At 35.4% G+C, this 26,545-nt stretch overlaps 1 protein-coding gene across 1 annotated transcript in view; it reads right to left on the bottom strand.

Moving 5' to 3' along the window:
* Positions 1-26,545, bottom strand: part of SYNE1 (spectrin repeat containing nuclear envelope protein 1) — a 284,134-nt gene that overhangs the window by 162,148 nt on the left and 95,441 nt on the right. Inside the window, 20 exon segments of the mRNA XM_056488586.1 lie at positions 1,377-1,527; positions 2,988-3,167; positions 3,820-4,448; positions 4,730-4,883; positions 6,113-6,279; positions 7,287-7,410; positions 7,514-7,701; positions 9,142-9,240; positions 9,778-10,005; positions 13,286-13,436; positions 16,202-16,362; positions 17,376-17,516; positions 18,775-18,951; positions 20,355-20,522; positions 22,452-22,616; positions 23,920-24,028; positions 24,272-24,480; positions 24,716-24,874; positions 25,676-25,810; positions 26,362-26,526. Of these exon segments, the coding sequence (XP_056344561.1) occupies positions 1,377-1,527; positions 2,988-3,167; positions 3,820-4,448; positions 4,730-4,883; positions 6,113-6,279; positions 7,287-7,410; positions 7,514-7,701; positions 9,142-9,240; positions 9,778-10,005; positions 13,286-13,436; positions 16,202-16,362; positions 17,376-17,516; positions 18,775-18,951; positions 20,355-20,522; positions 22,452-22,616; positions 23,920-24,028; positions 24,272-24,480; positions 24,716-24,874; positions 25,676-25,810; positions 26,362-26,526 (3,660 nt within the window).

The raw sequence follows: 26,545 nt of genomic DNA on the forward strand, positions 1-26,545 counted from the left end.
TTGCTTGTTTAATGAAGCCTTAGAGAAAGAAAGAAAAATACAGTTCTCCAAATACCCATCCCTAGCCCTGTGTTATGAATTTTTTAATTCTCATATCTAATATTTAACTACTCCACAAAATACAAAGCAACTGACATTCTTTTCTCATGAGCATAATCATATAGGATCATTGCTCTTATAAATAAAGCACACAAGTGGGAGTAACAAATTTTAAATTTCTTCCACTTAGTAACCAGGTATTTTCTGGACTAAAGGAAATTTCAGAAATTTCTTCTTTTTTTTTTTTTTTTTTGGTTTTTTTTTTTTTTTTTTGTCTTTTTGTCTTTTTGCCTTTCCAGTCTTCATCGTTAAATAACTGGAAAACCAAAGTACAGAAATAACTAGACAAAATCTTAAGCTTGCATGCTTGGGCATAGAGAAATCTTTAAAACATTGTCATTGAAAAGCTAAGATGCTGAGAATGGATCACAGTAAGAATCTTATGCTTTTTTCTACAGCAAGTACTAGAGAGCAGTACTAACAATAAGCTACTAATCTGTTTGCAGCATGGCCAAAACATTTATTGCACTTCTTTTGAACTTCTTCTTCCTCTTAGACTGGTGAGCTCTGTTCTGGCCTTTTTTTCTTTTAAGATATCTATTAGAAAGAGGCCATAAATGTACACAGTTTAGAATAAGGTTTATATAGATCTGACTGAAAGATCTACAATCAAGAACTCAACAGGCTTCCAAATTAAATTGCCCTTCAAAGGAACAGAAAGAATTTAACTCACAACTGTTTATCCTGGCAGGCTGATGGACAGCAGAATTTAGTATTTTTGAAATACAATACAGTGAAATTAATACAATGTAGGGATCCAAATACCTTATCTCTGCTTAATGGCTAGTATCAACATTATACACTATGGCAGAAGTCCTCTTAGGGAAAGAGACATAAAAAATTGCACACATCAGGAAAGTGTGCAATTCATGTGCTTTTGTGGCCTTTTATCTATTCCAAAATTGACCCAATATAGAAAAACACTGAAGCATGTTGAATAGAACTGTCCTTAGATATATCCTTAGAACTATATTCTCAATGTATTTTATATAAAGAGCTTTCCAATATCTTCCACTTATGCTTTCCATATATTAAAAATCTGCGTTTCCAATAACAACAGATTAATAGATCTCACCAAAATGATAAAAAGGGCTGTATTCTTTCCTCATCATAATCAGTACAATTTAAACTGTGAACATCAGTGTGAGAAAATTTGGCAGTAAATTCAAGGAGCTTTAAACACAGCTCAAGGGCATCTTTAAAACAAAAAAAAAAAGTCTATTTAATAAAAAAAAAAAAGCCACTAAAATTCCTCAAAGGAAAATATATGTCATTACCTTTGATAATGTTCGCCTGATATCTTCATGATCCTTCCATATGGATTTGGTGACAGAAGCACTGTTAGCACTGTCTATGACTTTCATTACTGTTGACTTCAAGCTCTGATATTCCTTCATCAGATCGATCAGAACACAGGACTGCTCCTTTCTGTAATAGGAAAAAGCTGTGTCAGTACTACTTGCTGTCATGTTTCTGAAGGATAGAGAACATGACATAGAAATTCACCTGGAAAACCAGGATGCAGTGCTAAACATGAATTGGGCAGCCAAGGAAATATAAATATTTTGGGTTTACAAATCACTGTCAATCCATCACGAAACATCTTACTGAAGAGGCAAGAATGTGAATTTCCATCTCATATACATCAGACACTAAAGCAAATTATTTCAGCAAAAGAAAGACTGAAACTGGAACTCAAGCTTCTCAGTTCCCAAGTTTAGCACCTTTTTGACCAAAAACCACATTATAATAGTTGTGCCACTCACAGTTCATCTAAAAACAACTTGTTTCTTTAGCATGGAATGTTTTTCAGGCAAAAGGAAGCAGAAACAAAGACTAAAGAAATGCATACTAAGGTCTGTCTATTTTGTTCCCCAGTTGTCAGATGCATGCTTTTGGGACTGAAATATTATGTTCAACCTACCTCCCTTCTACTGAGAACAACTTAGACTTATGCTAAAAAGAAGACTAATTTTCTTCCCACCCTCCTTCTAGGAAAGCTCATTTATGCTCAGGCAATGGACAGAGGAAAACGACCTATTTCACCCATTCCTGGTTTTTATATTGAAGAGAGAGAAGCAGAACTGATACTTTGGATAAACGCAACGTTTATTTATAAAACAATGATTTTCAATGAAAGGATTTTGGGAAACACGACACTGTCAAAAAGAGTAGCAACTGTTTTAAGAGCTGGCTCCTCTCTGAATGCTCCAAAGAGCTCTTCAAAATAAGCAAGTTCAGGAGAACTAAAATTGTGTCTATATGAGAGAGAAAGCACTGCTAGTTTTCTTTGAAGATGATTGTGAGGCAGTTAAGACAAAGAAAACAGTATTATAAAACTTTCTCTAATTTCTTTAGCTTTTTTGTTTTCAACTTTCATTGACAAAACTGATCATCTGATCATGTGTTATATCCAAACATTGTAACTGATCACACACTAATGATTATTATAAACCTGTTCCCTTGGGCAGACAGAAATACTTAAATATAAAAATTATTTAGGGCCACTGAATATAGAACTGCCAGAAACACATAACCCATAGGGAATGAAAATTTGTGCTAGAAGGAGAATATGTGCCAGCTAGAGTGATAGCAAAAGTTTAGTGGAGAATTCTTATCTTTCAGAAAAAAAATAACATGCAACATAGCATGTATGTATTAAAATGTGTATCTGTCATAATGTACTGAGGACCTATCTGTGGATTTATTAATAGTATAAGTACAAATGCTACAAATGTTCTTGTTAACAACATATTTTCATCTACTACGTATTTAACCTAAAAGACCTGTTTTTCACTGTAACTAATACAGCAAGAAGATATTACATGTAATAACTCTATATCTTTCCCCATCTTCTCTTTTCTTATCTTAAGCTAAAAAGTACTTACTTTTCATGTATAGCTTTCTTGGTATCCTTCCACAGAGAGTCTAAACGATTTATCTCTTTGTCAGTCTCAGGAGCAAGTGTGATATCTTTTTGGGCTATTTGTTTTGCCTTGTCCATGAGCCACTGGAGTTCATGCTGGTGAGAATTCAATTCTTCATCTAACTGGTTAAAGATCCTCAATCTGCAAGTTAAAAGATTGGTTTCAAATTTACTCATCTTTGCTTTTTTTTTTTTTTTTTTTTTTTTTTTTTTGCGAGAGAGAGGAGAAAGAAAGAATGAAACAATTTTTCTTAGTGCTACTGTGCATAAAACTCCCTTTTTCTAATACTTCCTACAATATAAGAATTTTAGGGTTTTTTTCTGCTAGAACTGGACTCAGAATGTAATTTTTCTGATACATGTACTGCTATAAAATCATAGAGATATATATGTACCTCCCCCTAAAATATTTACGTGGAAATAGACTTAGATATTTAGATTAATACTTTATTACAGTAAGTGTTTTCAATTCCATCACCCCATGTACAATCTCCAAGGAAGAGATAGTTATGTTATAGGGGATTTCTAATAACTGTTTGGATCTTAGATTCATTTGGACAAAATATAATTTTGAGAAGTAGACTTTCCTGACTGCTCTTTCAATATAAAAGATTAGCAGGACTTGCTTAATGTTTTGTGGATCCAAATAGCTCACTTCCTTACAAAATTTTATTAAGTAGATACATATGCTCGGCAAGAAATAAAATACCCATGTAGAAAACACACACATGCCTCCAGTGGATCACAAAAGGTCTAGAGATTGCAATCAAGTGTGAAAGTGCCAATGCTTTTACCTTTGCTGGAAGGCTTGTAGGGTTGTCTCCTTCAGGCCCTCCTTGTCAGCCCTTTCCTCAGTATCTTCAATGCTCTTCAGTAACTGCTCTTTACGCTCCATGAAAGATCTCTGCAAGGCTCCAAGAGCTTCTGCCTCACTTTGTTTGGTTCCCAGCAGGTTTTGAATAGCCTCTAGTTCCACACCCAGGTTGTCCACCATAGCCCTGCAGGAGGTCCTCTGCCCAGAAATGCTGTGTTTCAGATGATATTGAGCCTTAGTAAGGGAGCCATCCAAACTCACAGCATCAGATTCCAACTTGTTAAGATCCTTAATAGCACCATGGAGCTCCTTCTCCAGTAACTCCGATTTAGCTTTATCCATATTTCCTGTTTTCTCCACTGTCTGCCTCAGCTGGTGGAGCACTCCTGATGCTGCACTATGGAGCTCCAGGAATACTCTCAACTGATCCAGGGCATCCTGTCTTTGGCTAGTTATTTGACTTGCCTCCTGGAAGATCTGAAAGCAATCTTCAGTCTTTCCCTGCAATGTCTGCTGGTCCTCTGGGCTGCTGAAAGAACCCAATCTCTCCACATGCTCCTTCAGACTTTGCAACTCCTGTTTCCTACTTTCAACTTCCATCGAGTGGTTCTGTGGGAAAGAAAAAATAGGGCTGTTTCTTCTTCAAATCAAGAGCTCAGGAAACATTTTAGTACTAAACTTGCAAATGAAACAAGAAATACTGAGAGGTTTTCAGTAGGAATAGTTCAGTGTTACAATTTTGCTTTAAAATTGTCAAATAACAAAAATGTGTATGTGACTGCAACAGCATATTGGTTTTCAAGCAAATAAATTACTTGCTAGCTCTAGACAAGCATTTAGTCAAATGCACTGTACAATTTCTCCATATTTAATATTTACCAAAAGTTTACCTTATTGTGAGATGCAGCTAGTTGTTGATCAGCTGTGTTTATCTCTGAAGTGGCTTGTAGTTCAGCAAGAAATTGCTTAATCCAGTCTGAAAATCTGAGCAGGAGCTCATCAAACTGCCCATGCTCAGCAACAAGCGATTGAAGGAAGTTGATCCTATAGAATGTCAGGTGTAAATATGAAAGCACTTGATGCAATTTAATCACTTCCCATAATCAAACCCAAAACTGACTGGTCAGCATTAAAATCAATGGCAGATGCAAGGAAATTAGGAAATACTACTTTAGTTTGCCATATTGATTTTTTAATTCTGGGGAATAACATAACATTTGAAAACACTTTTGGATCTTTCCTGTTTCCACTCTTTTATTTAAACAACTATTAGAGGTGCCCTAAAACAAAAAGATATGTTCCCCAAATTTTTTTTATAGGTGTAATCCCAGCAAAGACAATATTTTTGATGGAAGCTAAGCTTTGATTTTCAGTCCTAGCAATTCTTGTCCATTATCTGAAACAGTGAATTAAGGTAAGAGTCTCATGAATTTAAGATGGGAAGAAGAATTTTATGTTCAACTTCCACTGAAATAAGCAAGGGTAAAGTCTGATCAAATGAACACAATTCAAAGGAAGAATGTGTCCAGAGAAGTACTCAGCAGAACTAAGTACCCAATTACCAAGTCTAAATTTTACCTTAGAAAACACTTTGTAATTTACCTTCCATTTCCATTAGAAATTTCTCTACCTAATTTTCAACATGTAGAAGATCATTATATTGTAAAACAATCATATTAACAAAGCACCTAGAAGATCATGGCATTGAGGACCTATTATTTAAGCTACATTACAAATAGCAAAATACGTGTGTTCATCATGGAAAGAACTGAAATCTAAATATATATAACACACAGTTTGAAATACAGGAGACAGTTGTTCTGATATTAACATGAGCCAGCAGCTTAACAACTAAGCATTTATAGTATTTATGGCAAATTAGAATTTCAAAGTGAGTTTAAAAATACATTAGTGTGGCTTTGCACAAGATAAAGCATATAACTGAAACAATCAAGAACAGATTACTAGAGATTTTGAAATTTACTTGGGAAACGGCAACTGAGGAAATGCAACATTGCCTTCATTTCCTGCCCCACGCTCCTTCAAACAGCCTCTTCTACCAAAAAATAGGGGCAGCGTATGTCAAAAAACGGCATCATAAACATAAAAATGTGGGATTCTCCACCCCCCATTCCTGGGAGTTCAGGGATTGGTATTGATCAAAAACCTTTCTCTTCCTAATGGTAATATTGTAAAAAATATGGTTTGGGATTGGTCTTCCTCATCCGGATATTGGTTACTCTAACATGTAAAAAACAATCTGAAGCACAAACCTTTTATCAACAATTTGTGGTAAAGCTTTCCACCTTTCATCCAGCTCTTCAAATTTTTCTTTCATTGTTTTCACACACTGCTTTGAAGCTGTTGGAAACAGTGACTCATTTAACTGTACAAGGCTCTCATAAACTGAAGTATGGGACTCAATATCTGCTCGCAAATCCTGGGATAAAAATGGAATTAAAAGCTTTTAGATTAAGCATGGCATCATGTTATGCAAAATAACAAAAACAAGCAGGTACTCAACAACTCTCAGACAGCTTAATTCAGTGGGGATTCATCAAAGTTGGTATTTTTCTCTCCTTTAGGACAAAGTGTGATATCTCCATAAAGCTCTGTTGTGTGATGCCAGTGGCTAAAATTTGCAACAGATTTTGTGTGCAGCAAGAGAATTGTGAGGAAATATTGCAAACTGGCCCAAACAAAGCAAAATATTAAAAAACCCAAACCCAAAAAGAAAAACAAACAAACGTTCAAAACCAACCAAACAAAAAACAACCCAAGTAACAAGCAACCAAACAGCAAACTAATCTCCGAACAAAAAAACACTTAACAACAACAAGAACAAAAAAAAAGCCTCAACCTCTCAATTAATTTTGCATTTCTTCATTAATATTTAAAACTGATAACTTGGACTAATACTTGGCTTTAAGGAAGGTATAAAAATGTTACATTTTGCCAAATGCTTCATATTACTATAAAAACAAATGGCAAAATTTCAAAGGGAAAACATAATTTAGAATAGGATGAATGTTTTGTGTTTGGAAAAAAAATCAGAAAGCAGAGTTGCATGACGATTCCAAAACCTTTGAGCATTTTTTCATCTGAGAATGTTTTCTCACATACAGAAAAAAAAAGAAAATAAGTATTGCCTAATAAAGGAATTTCTCTAGAGAAAGAATCTTCTAGGAAACAGACCAACGTCCTTCCTTGACAGATAATAGAATATATCAAGGCATCTTTTTCCTTTTTGCTTTAGCTGACATATTACCATTAAAAGTAAAATTAAAGTCATTGAGAAATAGCAAGATATAATGTAATACCTCCGAGGACATTTGCAAATCCCAGAATCAATGGACTTGTCAGACAATAACTGAGCAATTCCTTCCCTTAAAAGACATAGAAATACACCAAGAAATGCATGAGGACAATATTTCAGTTTAAATGTACCTGCAGTGCCTGCAGTTCACCTTCCAGCTTAATTCTGTCGGCAGAGACATACTGCTCTGAAGACCTGCCTGTAGCTTCACACCCCTCCAGCCAGGCCAGGAAGGCAGACAGCTCCTTCTCCTGCCTAGCAAAATCACAACCCAGAGTTACCAAGTCATCCTCTCTGTCACACACTGAGCCCAGGAAGGTCTCTGTGTCCATCTCAACAGATGTGGGAGTTTACTCACTTCTGCCACTGAGCCAGAAGGTTCTCTAACAAGCTCTGTTTCTCCTTAGCACTTTCCAGCACTTTTTTGTATTTCTGCTGTAATGCTGTGACCTCTTGAGTAGCTTTTTCTTTGCTGGCCACCTTTCGGACACCGGCTGAGAGAGAGGCCAGAGGGTTGCTCAGTTTTTCCACAGCATGACAAAGATCCTATTGAACATGTAAAAGAAACAGAAGTTACACACATAAACAATGGAGTTATAGTAACAATGGTGGGAAAAATTCTCTAGTTCTACTTGTAAGTTTGAAGCAATGCTACATCTATCAGGTCATGAAGTCACTTCATAGCTTAGATATTGCTCAGGTCCACCTTTGGTACATGTGTTCCCAGCACACCAAAGAACTAGACTGTAGTGGAAAAAGACTTCCCCAGGAACAGTGCTAAAGGGGAAAAACTCTGCAACAAGAGTCAGATCTCCTGAACAGGCATGCAACACAGTATCATCCATGTAGGGCAAAGCTTCAAGAAAAAGCTTGGGATTCCCTCATGTCAGTCTAAGAGCTGCTCTAATTTATTTAGAGTAAACTAAAAACCTCATTCCAACATAGGAGAAGTAGGGAAGAGTTATTGCAACTTCTGTCAGCATCAGCTAAAGGTCTTTTTCCTAGAAATGACATCTAACGTTAACTACATTTCCAGTGTTGCTGTTTCTAGAAAGCTGGGAAGCTTGCCCATATGAAAATGATTGAAATGTGGTACAGTGAGTTGGAAAAGCACAAAATGAAATATATTTAAGGTCAGTAAAATTCCAACTCACAGGTGTGCAATATTAACAGTTATAATTACAAGAAACCATATGTAGGAGGATATGGGAATTATACAAGAAAAAGCTGCTGATAATTTCACATCAAGATATTTACTTATCACGATTCCCTGAAGAGAAAAAGACCTTATAGCAGCATACTCAAACATATTAATTATGCTTAAAAGTCAATAAAAATGGTGGTGATAAGAAGTGCTGTCTGAATAAATTCCCCATATGCAAAATATTTTTCCACAACTAGTATCAAGTTTTTTTGAAGCAGACATGTCAAGTCCCCTTTGAAAACAGCCTTTGCAAGCAGTTATCAGTCACTAAGTTCAGAAGATATTACATGCATTTTACTGCAAGAGCAATATGACTAAAATTTTTATGATACTTTCTTGGAAAGAAAGGTTATGATTATTGTTGAAAAAACATATCAGAACTTAAAAACAAAAATACTGCACCAATTCCTTGAGGTGGGACTATTTATGGTTTGAATACCAATCCAATATTTGTTTTCCTTTTGTAACGGATTGAACCAAATATCCAAATACCCATGGATTCCTAGCAACACAATTTCTAAGTTGAAACTCTGTCCAGTCTCTTCATCGCCCAAGAAAAACTACTTCCAAGGATATATTTTCTTTAATCACAGGGCTACCTATACTAAAATCCAAGTTTCATGAAAATCTTAGAGGAAAAATGTCTGAAAGACTTGTTCATATCTGTTTTTTTTATTGCTCTGGGGGTTACAGTCATTTCTGTAAGGAGGTCACACTTCTGCAAATGTGACACCATGTCCCTGCCAGGGACATTTGCCAGGAACAGCTGGCCCCATGCTCACCGTGCAGTCCTGAAGGGCTGTGTATGTTGCTGCTGCTGAAGAGCATGATGTGAGAGGCTCAGCTAGCTTAGCTTCAAATTCAGACACTGACTGCTGCACCTATTAAAAAAAAAAAGGCAAACCAGAAGCTAAAATCAGCAGGAATTACATAAATGATTCTTTAAATAACATCTTTTAAATTTTTGCTGCTAAGAGAATTTTATATCCTAAGCCTTTGTAACGCTGAGTACCTTTTGAAGATAAAAGATGCTAACAGTGCTCAGTTCCTCCCAGCTGGGGCAATAATAATATTTAAATAATTTTCTTTACAACCTTCTATCAACCAAACTGACATTAAAAGTGTTTGTAAGAAGTATGAATGTAGTTCAATAGTGCAATATCCAGGAGAATCACACAGGTTTTCTAGATGACAACATAGTTTTTTGAGCCTGTATATTTTACTGTCTTTCTGAACCTGCCTTCTAGGTAATTCAAAGCACAAATTTATGTATCTAGGTCTTGCAATTACCTTACAATTCCACTTATTTATTTTAGTCCATCCTGTTATAATGTGCATCTTTATATTCAATTTTTTGAAAAATACAGAGTAATTCTATAAATTGCTGTAAACAATCCATTAGATTTTTCATAGTCTACCTGTTTAAGACTTTCTTCATATTTCTGCTGGGCTGATGCATTCCCTGTGATTGTTCCTTCCAGTCTCTGTGCATGGTCTCTTAGTTCTTCCCAATATCTTTTGACCTGAGTCAGTTTGGCTTTAATATGTGCGCGTTCTCCAGAGGTAACAAACTGGGAAAAAGACTTGGCTTCCTCTTCTAGATTTGAGATTCCAGTTATTTTACCATCTATTTCTTTATTAATAACCTAAAATGTAAAGCAATAGTAAGAAGATTGAAAAAGTTGTTAATTATTAGAACAATATTTTCCTATTCCTTTTTTCCTCTGTGCTACAAACATCCTTCATCAAAAATTATGAAGAAGAGAGTTCATTGATCACTTGAAATAGTTAGTTACCAAAGTCTTTACTATGACCTGTAAATACCCTTTTTCTTTTTGAAACTATCACTGGTAAAGGTTTAAAATACAGACTGCCCTAGAACCAGTGTGTATGAAGCACAATTAGAATTGGCTGAGGTGCATATTTTTCAATATGATGGTTCATATTTTAGCATCTCTCATGTCACAGGAAAGTAGTACACAGTTCTCTTTAAGATTAAAAATAAACAGAAGATGGAAAAACATAACTGTGACACTGAAAAAGTATTGTCAAGGAGCTGAATCTTAACAGTTGGTTATTACGTTTAATAAGTTTTCAAGCACTTACCAAATAAAACATGCCATGATTAGAAAACAGTAGAGATGGTTTTAATTTTCTAATTTAAAATACTATGGTATAAGAAAGGATAAATTTAATTAGATCATAAGTTAGGGTGAGTGTGCCCTTAGGCAAAAGATTGAATAAAGAACCATGTTACAGTATAAGTAAGAAACCATGAAACAAGGGTCATAATGGGTTTTGGCAATTTTTTATCTGTCCTGTAACCCATTTAGTAAATGCAAGAACTTGTATTGGCTTTACATTTCAGCAGCTGCATGACAACAACTGTCTTCTATTATTTTCCACTTGTCTTATTACGAACTAGAGGCAAACTCAGCAACTACATCATCCAAAAGAGAAATTTCTAATGTTTTTCACTCAGTGCCTATTTATTCAGTTGGCACCAATGAATTTGGAAGTAAGCTTTTTTTCACAACAGTTTTGTTTCTTTTTTTAATTGCTGCTGATATATCATGTCCATGGAGTTCTCAAAAGCAATGGAAAACACCCATTGGCAGAGATTTGAAAGATCCAAGTGAGTTCTTGGAAATCGAAATAGGCAATAGCATTATAGGATTAAAAAAACCATTAAGATACATATGTACATGAAAGCAACCAAAAACTTTCTTGAAAATGCACTCTCAAAGCATAGATAGTTCCCAACTTCTAATGTAATTGTGATAAAAATATGGTCTCTTTCTTATAAAGCCATTATAAACCTCAGGAGAGGCTTACTGCAAAATTCAGTCAAAAATTAGCAGGGTGACTGTCAGAAAAAAAAAAAAAGTGGTGCTATAAGAATTTATAGTTTCTCTTTATGCAATATACCCTGAATTAATTTGGATTATAAAATATCTTTTTTTTTTGCATGAGAACATGTTGCTGAGGAAAAATACTGGATTTGCAGCCCTGAAGCTGAAATTATCTAACAATGCAGCAGATACAAATGAGGCAGTGCTTTCTCACTCCTACGCTATTCTGTTAAATTCACTCAGTTACATAAAAGAAGGTGGATAATTGAGGCTTTCAAACTTGCACTGAGTCTGCCACCAATGGTAACTACTTGTGATAACTGTCATTTTGTTCCACCAGGAATTTCAGAGAAATGTGTAGGTGAAAATCTGGCTCTGCTGAAGTCACTGGGACTTTGCAATCAGCGTCACCAAAAGTAGAATATTACCACTACCACATAGGATAATTACATTCAGCTGACCCCAGGCTTTTTACCTGGTTGGCCAAAGGTGTAAAGGAGCACTCAATTTTTTTGTCATTTGCCCTATGTTGAAATGTTCCTTACTAATGTAGTGTAGTAGAAATTATATACTAAGTATGGTGATTAGTGTTGTGACACAGAGTGGCTCATCAGGAAACTTACAACAAAGCAAGAAATTCCTGAAAATCAGGAACAAAGCAACACTGCTGAAGCAGATCTCCAGCTATGTCCATGTACTGGAGGCAAGACGATGCATTTCACATATCACAGCTCACAAAGCTCATCAGTTCACCTGAGATACAATGAAATACCCTGAGCCTTATGTGAAGGATTTTCTGGTTCCTGTCTATTCACTCAGGTGTTCATAAACATCATCTGCTGTCCATGGTGTTTAAACGTGGAACAATTATGATGGAATTTTCAGAAACTTTCAATGCAGTGAAAAAAATCACTGCTTATCTGCATCTACAGTAAAGAACAATCTTTCTGGGAACTTGGTTGAAATAGACTAGCAGGACTTAAGAAGACTCCATTTAAACAGACAGGAACTGACACTAATGCAATATTGGCATCATTTGATGCAACTTATTTTCTGTCTTAAACACTAGAATCCTGTCCACTAATTACTGAAAAGCAAGACCACACTATATTATATGCCAGTGGAGCAAGTGCATACATATTATTCCGTAAGGAAACTGTTTTTGAATTGCTGTGGTGATGAAGCAAGAATTCAAGCATTGTTTTGTTCGTCAATGATGAAGTCAAGAGATTTTATTTATTTAGTCTTTGTAAAGTTGTGAACAAATTGAGAACAGGAAAATCTGTTGATAAACTGTTTCTGTCACAAGAAACAAGTGCCTAATAGGATCCTTTGGAAATAATGTCAAGCTGGTCTGCAAGCAGCTGCACACCTGTGCACCTCCTGAAGAACAAGTAGGTCACAGAAGTATGAAAATGGCAATGTGCACTGCCTACTGAAAAACCCTGTACCCTTAGAAACACTATTCCATAGAAGGTACATTTTCATTTGTGGAAGGATACAAAGTCAGCCCTTGAAATGCAATGCTTGGAGACAATATGCACCTCAGTCAGCAATTTTAAACTAAACCACTGTGCAACTACAGGAATGTACAAAAAACTGAAGTCAGTGCAAATACAATCACAGGAAATGTTACATAGGTTTTCAAGCTACCAAGAGCAATAGTTTCTTTATTAATTCAGCATAAAAGATACATAAATCAAGTTATAACTTTAGCTTGCAAGATTAAAATCAAGTTCTATAGCCACTAGCTGTTGTAGGTTAAAAAAAAAATCAAACCAACTTGTATTTATGTAACTATTTTGTTGAGATTACTCAAAAAATAAGGGTATAAAGTATGTAACCATACACACAGACTTCATATATGTAAACTAAACACTAAAAGAGAAGGCAGCCTGTAAGAATTTTCCTTTAGTTTATGTAAGACCTTACTGCTTGGTACATTCATGTATAAAATGTGCTGTCATTTCATCATGGTACTTTTGAAACAAGTAAAATGTCTTTTCTCATTTGGCCTCTAGCAAAATAACAGCTAAATGGGCTTTGAATACTAAAGGTAACAAGAACTAATCACCTTGATTCGGCTTATCTGTATGTCCAAAGGAGATGATGATGTTTCCAAAGTTTCCAGTTCTTTTTCTTGTTCAGCTATCCAGATGGACAGAGCTTCAAAATTATTGCCAAAATGATCCCATTTGTTTTTCACCATTTCCATGCTTTTAATACTAAAATTAACCAAATCAATTAGAGAGAATAAACAGTTTAATATAATGAAGCTGCCCATATTATTGTTAAAATAAAAACGGAACTTAATCTACAGGAGGGCCATTTTAAAAAGTTCTCATTTTAGAGGATCAAGTTTTGCATCTAAACTCAAACATGGTTCTCTCTTAGACCATGCACCAAAAGTCAAACAAATGCATTAGTGATAAAGGGGACATTGAGAGGTGAAACAAAGTACAGCTTTATTCATCAGCTGTACAAGAATCTCATCACAGCAGGAAGAGAAAGGAAAAGGAACATTAACAGGATGAAATTCCTATGAAATAATATGGTATGATGATTACATCAGAAATCTAAATATTTAGATAACTGAGTTCATAGATGTTCATAATTTAGTCCCTAGACTGGAATGATTTAAACCAGTGAAATGTGTGGACATACACACAGTCACCAAAGCTTGACTGCTTTATTGATCTTGTTTTTTGTAACAGCAATCTCCCCCTCTTATAGGAAGTTCATGTTTGCTGATTTCATATCAAGCCAAAGAATCAACAACAAACGTGACTCAACTCCCTCAGAGCTAGTACTTTTTTACAGGTATGTTAAACAGAGACAGATTATGACTGATTTTTGTATGTCTAAGATTGCAAACAAAGCACCTTTTTTTGGTCACAAATAAGAAGGCCATTATACAAGGCCTAAGAGTATTAACTTCCAGTATACAAGCTTCCATTCTTTTCAAGGGATTGAAACCAGTGCTAATGCAGACCCTGCACACAGCTTGCAAAACACACAATTTTCTATTTCACTGAAAATATTAAAGTTCCATCATAAAAGTTTGAATATTACAAAATTTCAAAATACAATTTCCATCTAAATATAGCCTAAAAATCATTCCATGGTAAAAAGTTTTAAACCTTTTCCCCCCTCATTAAAGCTAGAGGAAGCTTTAAGAAAAGACGTAGCCTAAAAATGCAAAAGTTGGCATTTTTATATTTTCTTATTTATTTTCAAAATAAAAAAAAATAGGAATGTCAACAGCCATAAGAGTGTATGCAAATTCAAGTTATTTGTAGAAAACAAAGTGCAAAAATACTTCACTCAAGTCCAGCTCATGAAAATACAGCTGGAAATCAGAACCCAGGGACTAAATCAGTGGCACAACTGCTCTTGCATGCCTTTGTTGGTTTCTTTAAGAAAGCCACAGACTGTAAAGAATATAATCCCAAACACTGCACAGCTCTGCATGATCTCCTTGGGAAACAGATGGGCTAAGTTCTTACAGCAGCTGACTGTGGAGAGCTGTTCAAACTCTTCTCTCCTTTTCCTGTTCACTGGCACACTATGTAACTTATGAATTTGGTTCAAACTTTAACTTTAACTTCACGTTAAATTACTTGGCAAGGTTTTTATTGATGATGCAAGTCAAAATAAAACTCTTACACACTTACTATGAGTTATGTTGATACCCTATAGATAATTGTATGTATTCGCATCTTTTACAGAAGGTATTTAGCTTTGTATTATCCATACATCCAACTAAAACCAATTTCATATCTACACTGAAAGGGTATATCAATGATGATTTTCATTAAAAAATACATTACTGTTTTAAAAAAAAATCAAATATTCATTGCTGGAATGGTAAATTTCTTAGATTGAAAAATCACACTAGTTTTCTCTCTAATAGTAGAGAAAATTACGTATAAAGTATTTTGTAAGAGATGGCAGAATTTGACTGCAAATCACTCTAGCACTTCATGTTGGAGAAAGCATTACATAAATGGTCAGACCACCATTTGCTGCACAGGCTGGTTATTCTGGTTTAGGGCTGTTCCTTCCCATCAGGAAAAAAATGGCACTAAATTAAAATCAGATTAAGATAACAGTGGTCATTATGAGGAAAAAAAACCCAATTATTTGGTCATTGCCCTTCACTCATATTCTGTTTGAGGTGACGGTAACTGCTTAATCTTATACAGCAATTTATTCTAGAGAGTAATTCTAGTAAGACAAAATATAAGTGGCACAGGTATGTGTATCAGATCTAGTGTATGCAAAAATACTGATTTCATACATACACACAAATGTATCCATATAGGGATAAAATGAGAATAGCAACATTCTGAACTTGAGTATTATAAATAAGTATTGAGTATTACAAGTTCAATAACTGAATTACTCACTTGAGAGAGAGGAAGAATTTTTAACAAATACAAAAAAGCTATAAATATTCATCAAGCTTTCCTTGGCGTTTGAACCTTTCACTTTAAAACAAAATCTGGAAAATGAAGCCTTTGTTTTTTTTGGCAGTAGAAGCAGCTTTTTATATTGCCCGTGAAATACAATCTGGGCATTCAGTGAAGACGAAGGCACTTCTTGACACTCCTACAGAGAAAGTGGAATACTGAAAAATGAGGCAAATGTGGTAAATGTGCTGCTCTAGTACTCTGAGATTTTTCTTTCCAAAAGAGTCCAGTACCTCAAAAACGAGCTCCATTATCTCTTCTTCACAAGACTGGGGCTTAAAGATAAGTGACAGGTTAAATGTAACTAACTTTCATGAACTACATATAATTAAAAGAAAATAATTTGTTTGTTTGCACACACTCTTTTGACATATTTGGTACCATAACTTGGTTACTATGCCAGAGCAAGCAGTAAATGACAGAGCTGATGAGACAACACAAAATGCTGACAAGGTAGTCTAGAAATCTGATACAATCTTATAGTGAAGAATAAATATTAGGACTTGTTAAGAACATACTCTTCTTCAAGAGTAACTTCCACTTTTTTCACTTGTTCTTGGATTGATTTTGCCTGATGCTGAAGGGACTGCTTGTTCTTTGAACCAAGCTGTATCTCAGAGGAATTCTTCACCAAATTCTCAGCCTGTACTGCCATTGCTTCAGTTTGTTTAGAAAGTTCCTGTAAGGATGCAAGATGTATTAATACAACTATAGAGTTTCATATATTTACACAAAAAGTATCTTTACTCAACGTTTATGGCTGGAAAAAAGTATCTGTGTCCTACATATATATTCTGAATGTGCAAATACACAAAAACAATCTCTGAAGAAAGTTAATTTCATATTGCATTTAAGAAAAGTCCATTTGAGCAAACTAGATTGAATTAAATTTATAAAGGGACACTGTACGTGCAAAAGTTTTTAACTCAAAAAAATCAAAGTTTCTTCTGTAACTGTTCAAGAAATTTATATTTGCACTGCAGAAAATAATATACATCTTTACTTAATTTTTAGATCCCACAATTTACCAAGTGGATTTTGCAGTACCTCATATTTTGTATTTTAACTTTGTTTAGCAATTATTTTCTATCACAAACATTAAACCCACACACTGGAGCAATCAATGCTGAGCATAATCAAGGTAGATGTAATTTATTATTGGCTTCATGAAAGGTTAACAGCAGTGAGTAAAACATAGCACTTAGGGAAAACAAGTATTATTATTACTTCTGTGGTAATAAATAAAATGGGCTGGGTTAATTCTGTGTTAGTAAGGGCAAATGGCATGTTATGGCTTTTGTTTGTGGGGTAGACTTCTCCACTTTTTCTCCTCAGGGCTAAGAGTGCTATTTGTCACATTCCACACAACCTTGCCAAACCCTAATAATGTTGACATGCAAGTGCTCAGCCTGGATTACCAGCATACATAATTATTGAGCACAAAATGGGAAGTCCTCAAAATAATATTAACTTTCATACATATGCTTCAGATGCAGACTTGGAGAAATCCTTCATTTTTTTTCACAACGTGACTCTTTTCCTCTAAAAATTTTATGAAATCTCTCATCTGTATATGCAATTTGCATCGGAATTAATGGGAAACCATGCAAAGATTGAAGGGAATGCACTCAGCCCATGTCCATTGGCAAGGCAGAAAGATACCTCAGCTCCTGCATTTCACACAGCCAGTACCTTTGTCTGATCCAGTTCTGAGGAGAGGCTCTCTAAACTGCTAAAGTTTAAGATACGTTCAAGTACAGAGCTTGCTTGATTGAGATATTTTACTACTGTTTCTTTGTCTCTTTCAAACTGCTCCCATTTATTTATTGTGACCTAAAAGACAGACAAACAAAACCAAAAAAGGAACACAAGGAGATCAAAAGGGAGAGAATGAGATTTTCACTGTACATTACTGAAAAAGGAAAAAAGAGAAAGTCTTGACAGAAAATAAAATAATTTTTCCTGAGAAGCCCTTCACTCAACAGTGAGTAGATTAAACTCTTCTAAACAAAATAAAACTTTATCCTTGAATGTTTGCTGACTGATACTATGCTGTGCTAAAAAAAGCACTGTTCTCTAAGCAATATTTAAATCTTATATTTGAATGTCCTGTAAGAAATGTAAAGTAATACATGCAGAGACTTAGGGTGACAAGTAGTCAAAAATATCAAAAGGATTTTCAAGTTCTTTAATAAAATGAATCACAGTAAAATGGTAGAAGAAAATCCCTACTCATAAGAAAACCACATATAAAGACCTATTTGCTTTTTCCTGATAATGTAGAATTTTGGTTAACCTACAGCATTTAATTAACAGTCACAAGAACTATGACAGCTTAAACAATTATTTTCTTGATTCTGAAGCACAGACTAAGATTTTACATATGGGAATTTTTAGAGAAAAAGCTTTTCAATAATAAGTGCTTATATTAAAAAGTTATTTGAGGTTTATTGATGGTGTTTCTCATATTGTGTTTTCTCATGGGAAATGCTTGCATGGAATAGTGGCCATTTGGATTAACAAACTGCTTAGAAACACATAACGAGCAAATCACATAAGGGTGCAAGAAGCTATAAATTCTAACCCCAGCACAGTCCATGATTAGTTATACAAGCTGAAGCAATCCATTTGATTTCCCTGTGACTTTCTTCTTCCTTCTTTAAATCCAGAATCACAACATGTACTTCACACAGCAGTTGTGAGGATTATATTTGCACACCAGGTGTTCTTAACCTAATATCCAGCCTAAGGACACTCGAACTAAAGAGCAACATGATCTTTAGTAAGCAGAAAAGAGATATCTAAAAATAAATTCACAGGTAAATTATTTAAAACTGTTAACTATTATGACTTAATAGTTGAGACTTTTAAACAATTCCAGACAGAATGCTATTTATTATTTAAGAAGTATACAGTTTCAAGGAGTTTTCATAGAGGTATGGATCATGAAAACCCCAAGGACAACAAGTCAGAGGTGAGAAAATGAGCTCAAGTTTTTATAATAAAAAAAACTTGGCTTTTACTAAGTTTAAAAAAAGAAAATGAGGAAGAAGTAAGCATGAGGTCTTATTTCCATGAGCAAAAGACCCACCTGCAGTTGCTCTTCCCGTTTCTCCATAGTCTGCTGCATGTTCTCCAAAGTTCCCTCTAACTTTTGTAAATCCTCTCGTACTGTGCTGGGCAGTCCACCCTCAATCTGCAAGCGCTTGGCTTGGGAAATCTGCTTTTGCACATCTTGTCTTTTTGCACGGAGTCTCCTTGTCCTTTGCTAAAAGGATTCATCCAACAGGAATGATTAGACTTTTTAGCCCCTTTGGCATGTTGGCACTATGCAGCCCTTTCTGGTTTTGCAGGGGTATGCAACGAGAGTAATAAAGGGATAAACTGGGGCAAGTATTCTGGAGAACCTCATACTCATCAGTACACACCCTAGCTTCCAAAATGTCAAATGCTGCCTTTGGTGGCATATGCATATGAGAAAAAGAGTGAAAATGTGGCCATTTATCCAAAGCATATTTGAGAAACATAAGCTGCAGCAGTTGAGCAATCACAGCAGGAGTCACAGGTGCATGCATTCCTCATGACTGAATCCAGGTCTGCTCTGCACTCTGCTCAGATTGAGCAAAAGACTTATTAGAGAGGAACAGGGTGTGGCTAAATTGTCCTGGAGGTGGTAAAGCACCTGTGCTAGATTTGTAGCAATATCAGAAACTCCTAATACATCTACTTTATAAGGTGCCTGACCTAGCCAGCCTTGCTAGGTGAACTCACAACTAGCTCAATTCTACTCTGGATGCCTTCAGGTCCGTGTCAAAATCTATTTCTGCCTTGGTAGACTCCATACCACAACAAAAAGAGCCCAAGGAGAAGTTATTTCTACTAGCTCTCCTAAAAAGGATAAGGAATGTAGAGCATTTAAAGAATTAATAGAAACCTTAACACATACAATAGTGCATATAAACACTAGAGATTTTAGATAGGATACAGGTAAGATTTAGTAGTGATTGGTCAGATGCTAAGCTGTCTGACTCCAAAGAAATAGATGGTAATGTAAAAAACTTAAACAATGCCAAAACATGGGTTGTAAATTATTCCTATTCTCATTAGATTTGAGCAGCTCAAAAAGTTATTTTCCCATATTTGGCCTTAAAAGCCATGATTCTTGCTGTATGCAAGCCATATTATTGATTATTACCATGGCCTGTAGATGTTTTGATTCATTATCAGTGCCTAAAAGACCTCTTGTTCTACTCCTACAGAATGGAGGCCCATCTGTCACAAAAACAGCTATCCAGAGAAGGAGTTAAGGCTAGAGTAGCACCTCCCCTCCAACATTTAGAGTTGGGGCCACATCAAACTGCTGAAATAGAGAAATTCCCAAAGCCAGAATTGTGTCAAATTCACCATTATTGAATCTGAAACTCAAAATGGGAGAGTCTACACACTTGCAGAGTACAAGTACACTCACCCAAAATTTGAAGTGAATGAAGTTTTTCAGTGTTTTTTGTCCAAAACCACATATGAAATAAAAGTTGACAATTAGGACTATTTCCTTTATAACTCTTTCAAGTTTAAACATCAAGACTTATATTAACAGCTACAACAAAAATTTGTAATTACATAAATTAGTCTTTTAAAAAAATTCGGTAAGGACATGAGTAATTGCCCCACCTGATGATGAAGCAGCAGCTGCTGAGCTTGTAATAAACTTTCTGTATCCAGGATCTTTTCAGCCTCTGCTTGGACTTCTTTAGAGTTGCTGATTAACTCTTCAATTGCACTTTTGACTTCTTCTTTGTACTGGACACAGTCTCCAACAGCACCTAAGGTATTTTCAATCTAACATCACAAATAACTTTGAGTATTCCATGTTGAAAGACACATCTATATTTTAAGGGTACATTTATATTTGGAATACCTTTTCAAAAATACAGTAATTTTTTATTTTTATCTCCAGCATTTTTGACACCTTTAACTTCACAGTGGAAAAGAATCTTTAGACTTAAAATGTGACTGGGGAGAGACCTTTGCCTTGTTCTAACACACTCCCTGTTACACTGCCATATGACAAATAGCCATCTGTGACAGCTACTTATTGGTGATCACTTAGAAAACACACTTATCCTTATCCTTGCAGGCTGACCCAGATTCCAGAACAACTGCACTACTCAATACACAAGAAAGTTATGCTGCCATATGGACTGTTGTGAGCACAGTGTCTTGGTGAATCATGAATACATTAAAGTGCTGTATTACCCTGGTTTTATGGACCACAGTGTGCATTCGGTGCAGTATCCAATCTCAGCTTGCAAAATTTTGTAAAGAAAGAGGTGTATCCATTAAACATATCAGAAAATTCTCTATATGGGTGATTCAGCTAAATACAAATAGCTTAGGCTCAATTCCTCATAGAGTTCCTGTGTTTTAAGGTTTTAATAATAAACTATTCTAGATCCTTTTCCTTTTCTTTTTTCTTTCCTTTAATTTTTACTTTGGAGAGTAATTTGAACTCAAGCCATCTACTTTCCTGTTATATAAATATTTAGTTTTCAGTCTCCAAAACTATTGCTGAACTCTGGCAATACCCAGTATCAGTCCTTGTCTAAACAGTCTCATCCATCTGATTAACAAACTTTATAAATAGTATTCAGACTTCTAAGAATCACTAGTTGTTTAAGTGTATATAGAGTGCCATTTAGATTATGCTTTTAGATTCAAACCAAGTATAGATTTGACCTCTTATTATCTTGTATTACCCTCATTAGGTTGCTCTCAGTAACTTACCTTTAGTTCTGAACTTTTAGAAGAAACAAAATAAAAGTAATTTAACTCCAAAAACATCCCCCCCAAAAATTAAAAATAAAACAGAAAGTATCTTAAGCATTTTATAGTCAAGTAAAAATTACTTTTTCTGCCCAAACTTTCCAAACAGTTTTCACACCATAGGAGTTTAGAGAACTTCCAGTAAATACATAGGAATTTCATACATTTGAAACCCCTACTAGGCCACCACAAGAACTGACATTAACAATTTTGGTTTGAAGTCTGAGCATTTTTTGTGTCCCCTGAACTCTTTTTTTTTTGCTTTTGAGTGGGTCTATTCAACCTTTTAAGTGCAAGATGCTCTATGTTTTACCTGATTTTTCATTTCACTGTATCACCTGTGAAGCAGTAAGTTCCCTGAGAGCTCACAGAACTCAAGGGTTCAGTATTTCTAAGATGTTTTGCTTGTTATGAGTTAGAAATTTCCCATTATTTCTGCAATTACAGTACCTCATTTTCATTCAGGCCTCAGAGAACTGCAGCCTTTTCCTGCGAGTTCAGGATGTGATACACATCCTTAATGACCAGAAACAACCTCAAAGTAGTGCTTTATTTCAGCATAAAAGAGAAATAAATCATGATTAAAGTGAAATTCCATAATCACTAGCTGATGTACATCATGGTTTTAACAATGTTCACTATGAACTGATCTTTAAAAACCAAAAAAAATGGACATTTTGATTGCAGAAACATGTACTATGATACTTTCCAATTCTGCAAAGGGAAAAGATTCACTATGATGAATTCACTATGTCATCTTTTTTTGTCTGCTACTCTCAGTGCTTTGCTACCCATGGAGTACAAATTAATTTTTCCTTGCTGAAGGCTTGCAGCTTGCAGCTTAATTAAAAAAACACAGCAGGGAACTTGAGCTTGTGAAGCCATGATCGATGTCATTTCATGTGACACTGTAAATGGGGAGTTCTTGTGTCCCTCATACTGTACCTCAGCCAGCAAATCTAGAAGCCTCTTGAAGTCACTGGAAAGTTTACAAAGCTCATCCTCTGTCTCTTTGGCCTCCAAATCAGGACATAGTGTGGTCAAAACAGCAAGTCTAGATTTCAGCCAGCTGTGATTTTCTCCATGCTTGTGAATATGCTTCCTAATTTCCTACAGAAAATAATCAAAACACATTTTCTTCAAATAAACAGAATACATCCATAACTGATGTTATTTATTTACATCAATAAATGCCAATTAATGGCATTAGTTCAAAGATTAGTAGTGTAAAAATACTACTTTTCTTTAGCTTGAAACACTAGAAATATAGTATTTTTCTATCTGCATACCCTATCAGATTCTGTTTTAGTCAATGGCTAGAATTTTGCACTTCTTTCACAGACTTTACTCCACGACTAATTAGACTGCTCTTAAGTTAGTAGTGGAGCACTTTCCCTCACAAACATTTTTATTTACAGATAGTTAGATAGATAAACAAACAGATAGATAGGTAGAGGGCAGGTACCACATATATATTTTCCATATATTGACCATATTTCTTAGTGGCAATTTAAATCTGAGTTGCTGCCTTTCCCAAATACATTATTTCATGCAATATAAATTTTTGTGCAATTTTTTTTCCTATTTAAGTTGCTTTTTTTTCACACCTCTTTTCAACCTGTAGTTCATTTGTATCTTTGTGGCAGTGCTGATGAGTTGTTGGCAGCAGTGAAACTGAAACATGAGTAAATCAGACTTTTTGAAGAGGAACATCCATTAAGCTAAGGATCTATCAATTTCATCAAGGTCATCCTAAAAATATTTCTCCATCTAGTTAGACTCATAACCTGCTCATGAATTTCAAGAAACACCTAAAGTATGTAGGTGCTCCTAGTATATGAAATTAAAAGAACAGAAAGGGTTGAGTCACAAGTGAAATAATAAATTATTGCTTAAAACTAATTTAACCAACCAACTCAATCTTCAGCTCTTCTATCACACTGTTACCAGTCACCAGTACAAAACTGAATGGTAGAATGTTTTTCCCTCCCGTTATACTGCTGTAGAAGAGAATTTTTATAATAGAAGATTTCCTTACATGTAAGTAATTTAATATAAGACCATTCAAAAATCTGCAATCCAGAATTTTTTTCTTTTCTTTGAGCAGCACTTTTAACTCTGTATGCAATAAGATGAGGAACAAATATTTTTTCTATCTGCTCTGATGTTTTTAATGTTCTAAATATAGAGGGAGAGGGACCTGTCACTCTCTAAATTATTAAAAGTAAGAACTTCTGCCACATTTTGCTGTAATGTGCAACTTTCTCCTGGTGAAGTTTTTAAGAATACCAGGAATGAACAGAGCTACTATGCTCTCTATAGTAAAACAGTTGCACTCCTTTGGAGCAGGATTTTGTCCAGAGTTCCAGTAGCAATGACCACAGCCTTGTTAGAATATAAGCTAAGGGCTCACCCCCACAGATGCTTTACACTGCTTGTATTTGGCAGTATCATTAACATTTTCCTTTATCTTCTTTAGCTCTCTTTCTGTTGATGAAATCCAATTTGCCAATTCAGAAAATCTGAAATAAGACATAAGAGGGTGAAAAAAAAAAAAATTAGACAAAAATTGCTACCACAAAACAATAACCTCTTAAGTGTAGGCAAAAATTTATAAAAAATCCACTTGAAGCCCCACCATAATTTGTGGAATTTCTACACAAAGTATGATTTTCTACTTCAAGGTAAGAGCACAGCAATATTTTTTCCATGGTACTGATCTATGATGACACACAGAGTGACCCAGGTAGGAATTAAGGTGACACCTGCTCTTATAGCCCTTCCAGGTGTCCGAGTGCTCTGTTAGCTTCGTGTATGTGCTGTCTATCTGGGATTTCAGATCCTTCAGGATTCGCTGGCTGCTTTCCAAAGTACCCCTCACTGGGTCAGAAACTGGCAGCTTTTGGCACAGCTCTTCCATTCGTTGCAGCCTTTTCTCACACAGGTGGTAAGAGCCCCTGTCACCGAAGAACAACTGATGGGAGACAAAGCAAAAAATTCAACTAGAAACTGGAAGGCATCACCCAGCATATCTATATATTTTTCATAAACTACTAAAATAAATTATTTTGTTAAAGATCTCAAGAATTGATCTGGCATAAGCTGGACACAAAGAGTTTAGTGGCTGAAGAGTTAGTCAGAACTTCTGTTTATTACTGACACTGAAATGTGTTTCAGTAAATGCCCCCATGGAGGCATGGAACTCCTACCATGTGTTCCCTGATCATTCTTTCATTGCCTTCTCTTGATAACACCTTGTTCTGTCGAGCTAGTTCAGCTTTGCACTCCTCCACTGTCACCAGGAACTTGCTTTTCTGTACTTCAATTTTCAAGTGGATCAAATGATATGGGGCTTCTGTTTGAAGATCCTACACACCCACAGGAACAACAAGAAAGCACAGAGATAAAGCACTAGTCCCACTACATCAGTGTAAATTTGCTAAAAATAAGCAGTCTAAAACCTATAATATAGAAAATAAAACATATGGTCATGAACAGATAGGGGTTTGTCCATTGTTACCAATATTCTGAATTAATCAAAATGCTGTAAGGTTTGACCAAAATGTGTGTGTATAAGGCGTGTTAAAGAGACATCATCATTCTTGGAGAGACATGGCAAATATTCCCTGTATAAAATAGCATTCACAACTTCCAGAGGTTTCTGCCTGCCTTCTAGTGAGACCCCTCATCCATCACTACAACTTTGACCAGCAACACGCAGTAGCAGGCAAAAAAATTCCATAGCTGGTGAGCAAAGTTAGTTCAGTTGTTAGAGTCTTTGGCAAAAGCCACAATTTAGGCTGATGGTCTGATGTCTTACAAATTTGTTTGTTTGGTCAGGAAAGTAACTGTAATTATCCAACATAAATGCTAGCACCTGTTCCCAAGACAGGTATCATTATGGCTATATGTAGCAGGGGAGAAATAAGGTTTTATAATTAATTTCTCACATTTCTTGAATTTACTTAACAGGGTTTTTTCAAGAGGCTATTTGCAGGTGTAGAGGTATCTAATATTGTAAAATGATTTCCCACCCTTTTTTTCCAATTGTATGAGAAGCCAAATGATCCAAATTATTTGCTTTAATTTTAATTTTTTTTCAATATGTAGGTCATACAGAAACTCTCAAAAATTAAGATTGACAATATTCAGAGGTGTCATTCACTGACCTTCCACTGCCTATGGAGTTTCCTCACAGCTTCCTGCAGGCTGTGCTGCTCTTGCTCTGGGAGGATATCAGTAAGTTCATCACATGCTTTCAGAAAGGCATTTAGGACTCTCTGATCCAACTGGTTAAAAAATTCCTGAAGTGGAGGCAGAAAGTGAGAAAGTGTGAAGATGAAGCTGGATATTGATATGCCAACATCATGTTCCCTAATACACTCTCTAAGTTTCAGTATTACTTCTGTTCCACTGAAAATCTGATGTTTGAATAAAGGAAGTAACTATATCTAGCCACTTAAAGTCCAGTAAATCAGCTTCTTCTCAGCCACTGAGGTGGTATTTTAACAAGAATACATTTCAAAGCTACATGCATAAGTTATGGTTATAATACAGAAACATATTTTAATCTAAAAAGAAAGCAGTGGATGTGTGAGATTGTCAAAATACAGTGTTCTGACTCTCAATGGTTCTACAGAAAACCCTGCCCCAGGTTTTTTCACATTCTGGCTGCCTACATCCAATCTTACATCAGCAAGTGAGCTGACTGCTTTCCTTTTTGTTTTTCAACATTAACATAAATTTGATCTGATCTGTATAACGTGCAAGAAATCCACATCAATTTTAGAATTAAGTAGGCATTTATCTCATGCACTCAAAGATTCCCATGAGGAAGGTCAGAGAATTTACTCACGCTATGTTTCCTGAGAAGTTCTTCAGGATTTCCTTTTTCTTTTAAGCAACAATTGGCAATCTGTATTACTTTCTCCAGTTCTGCTCTAGACTCCTCAAATTTCTTCATCAAACGGCTATTTGCTTCTATGTTTTTTCTCCACTCACCAGCTTTCCTGACCATATTCTGAGTCACAAGCAAAGAA

The sequence above is a fragment of the Oenanthe melanoleuca genome, chromosome 3, assembly GCF_029582105.1.
Source record: "Oenanthe melanoleuca isolate GR-GAL-2019-014 chromosome 3, OMel1.0, whole genome shotgun sequence".
NCBI lineage: Eukaryota > Metazoa > Chordata > Aves > Passeriformes > Muscicapidae > Oenanthe > Oenanthe melanoleuca.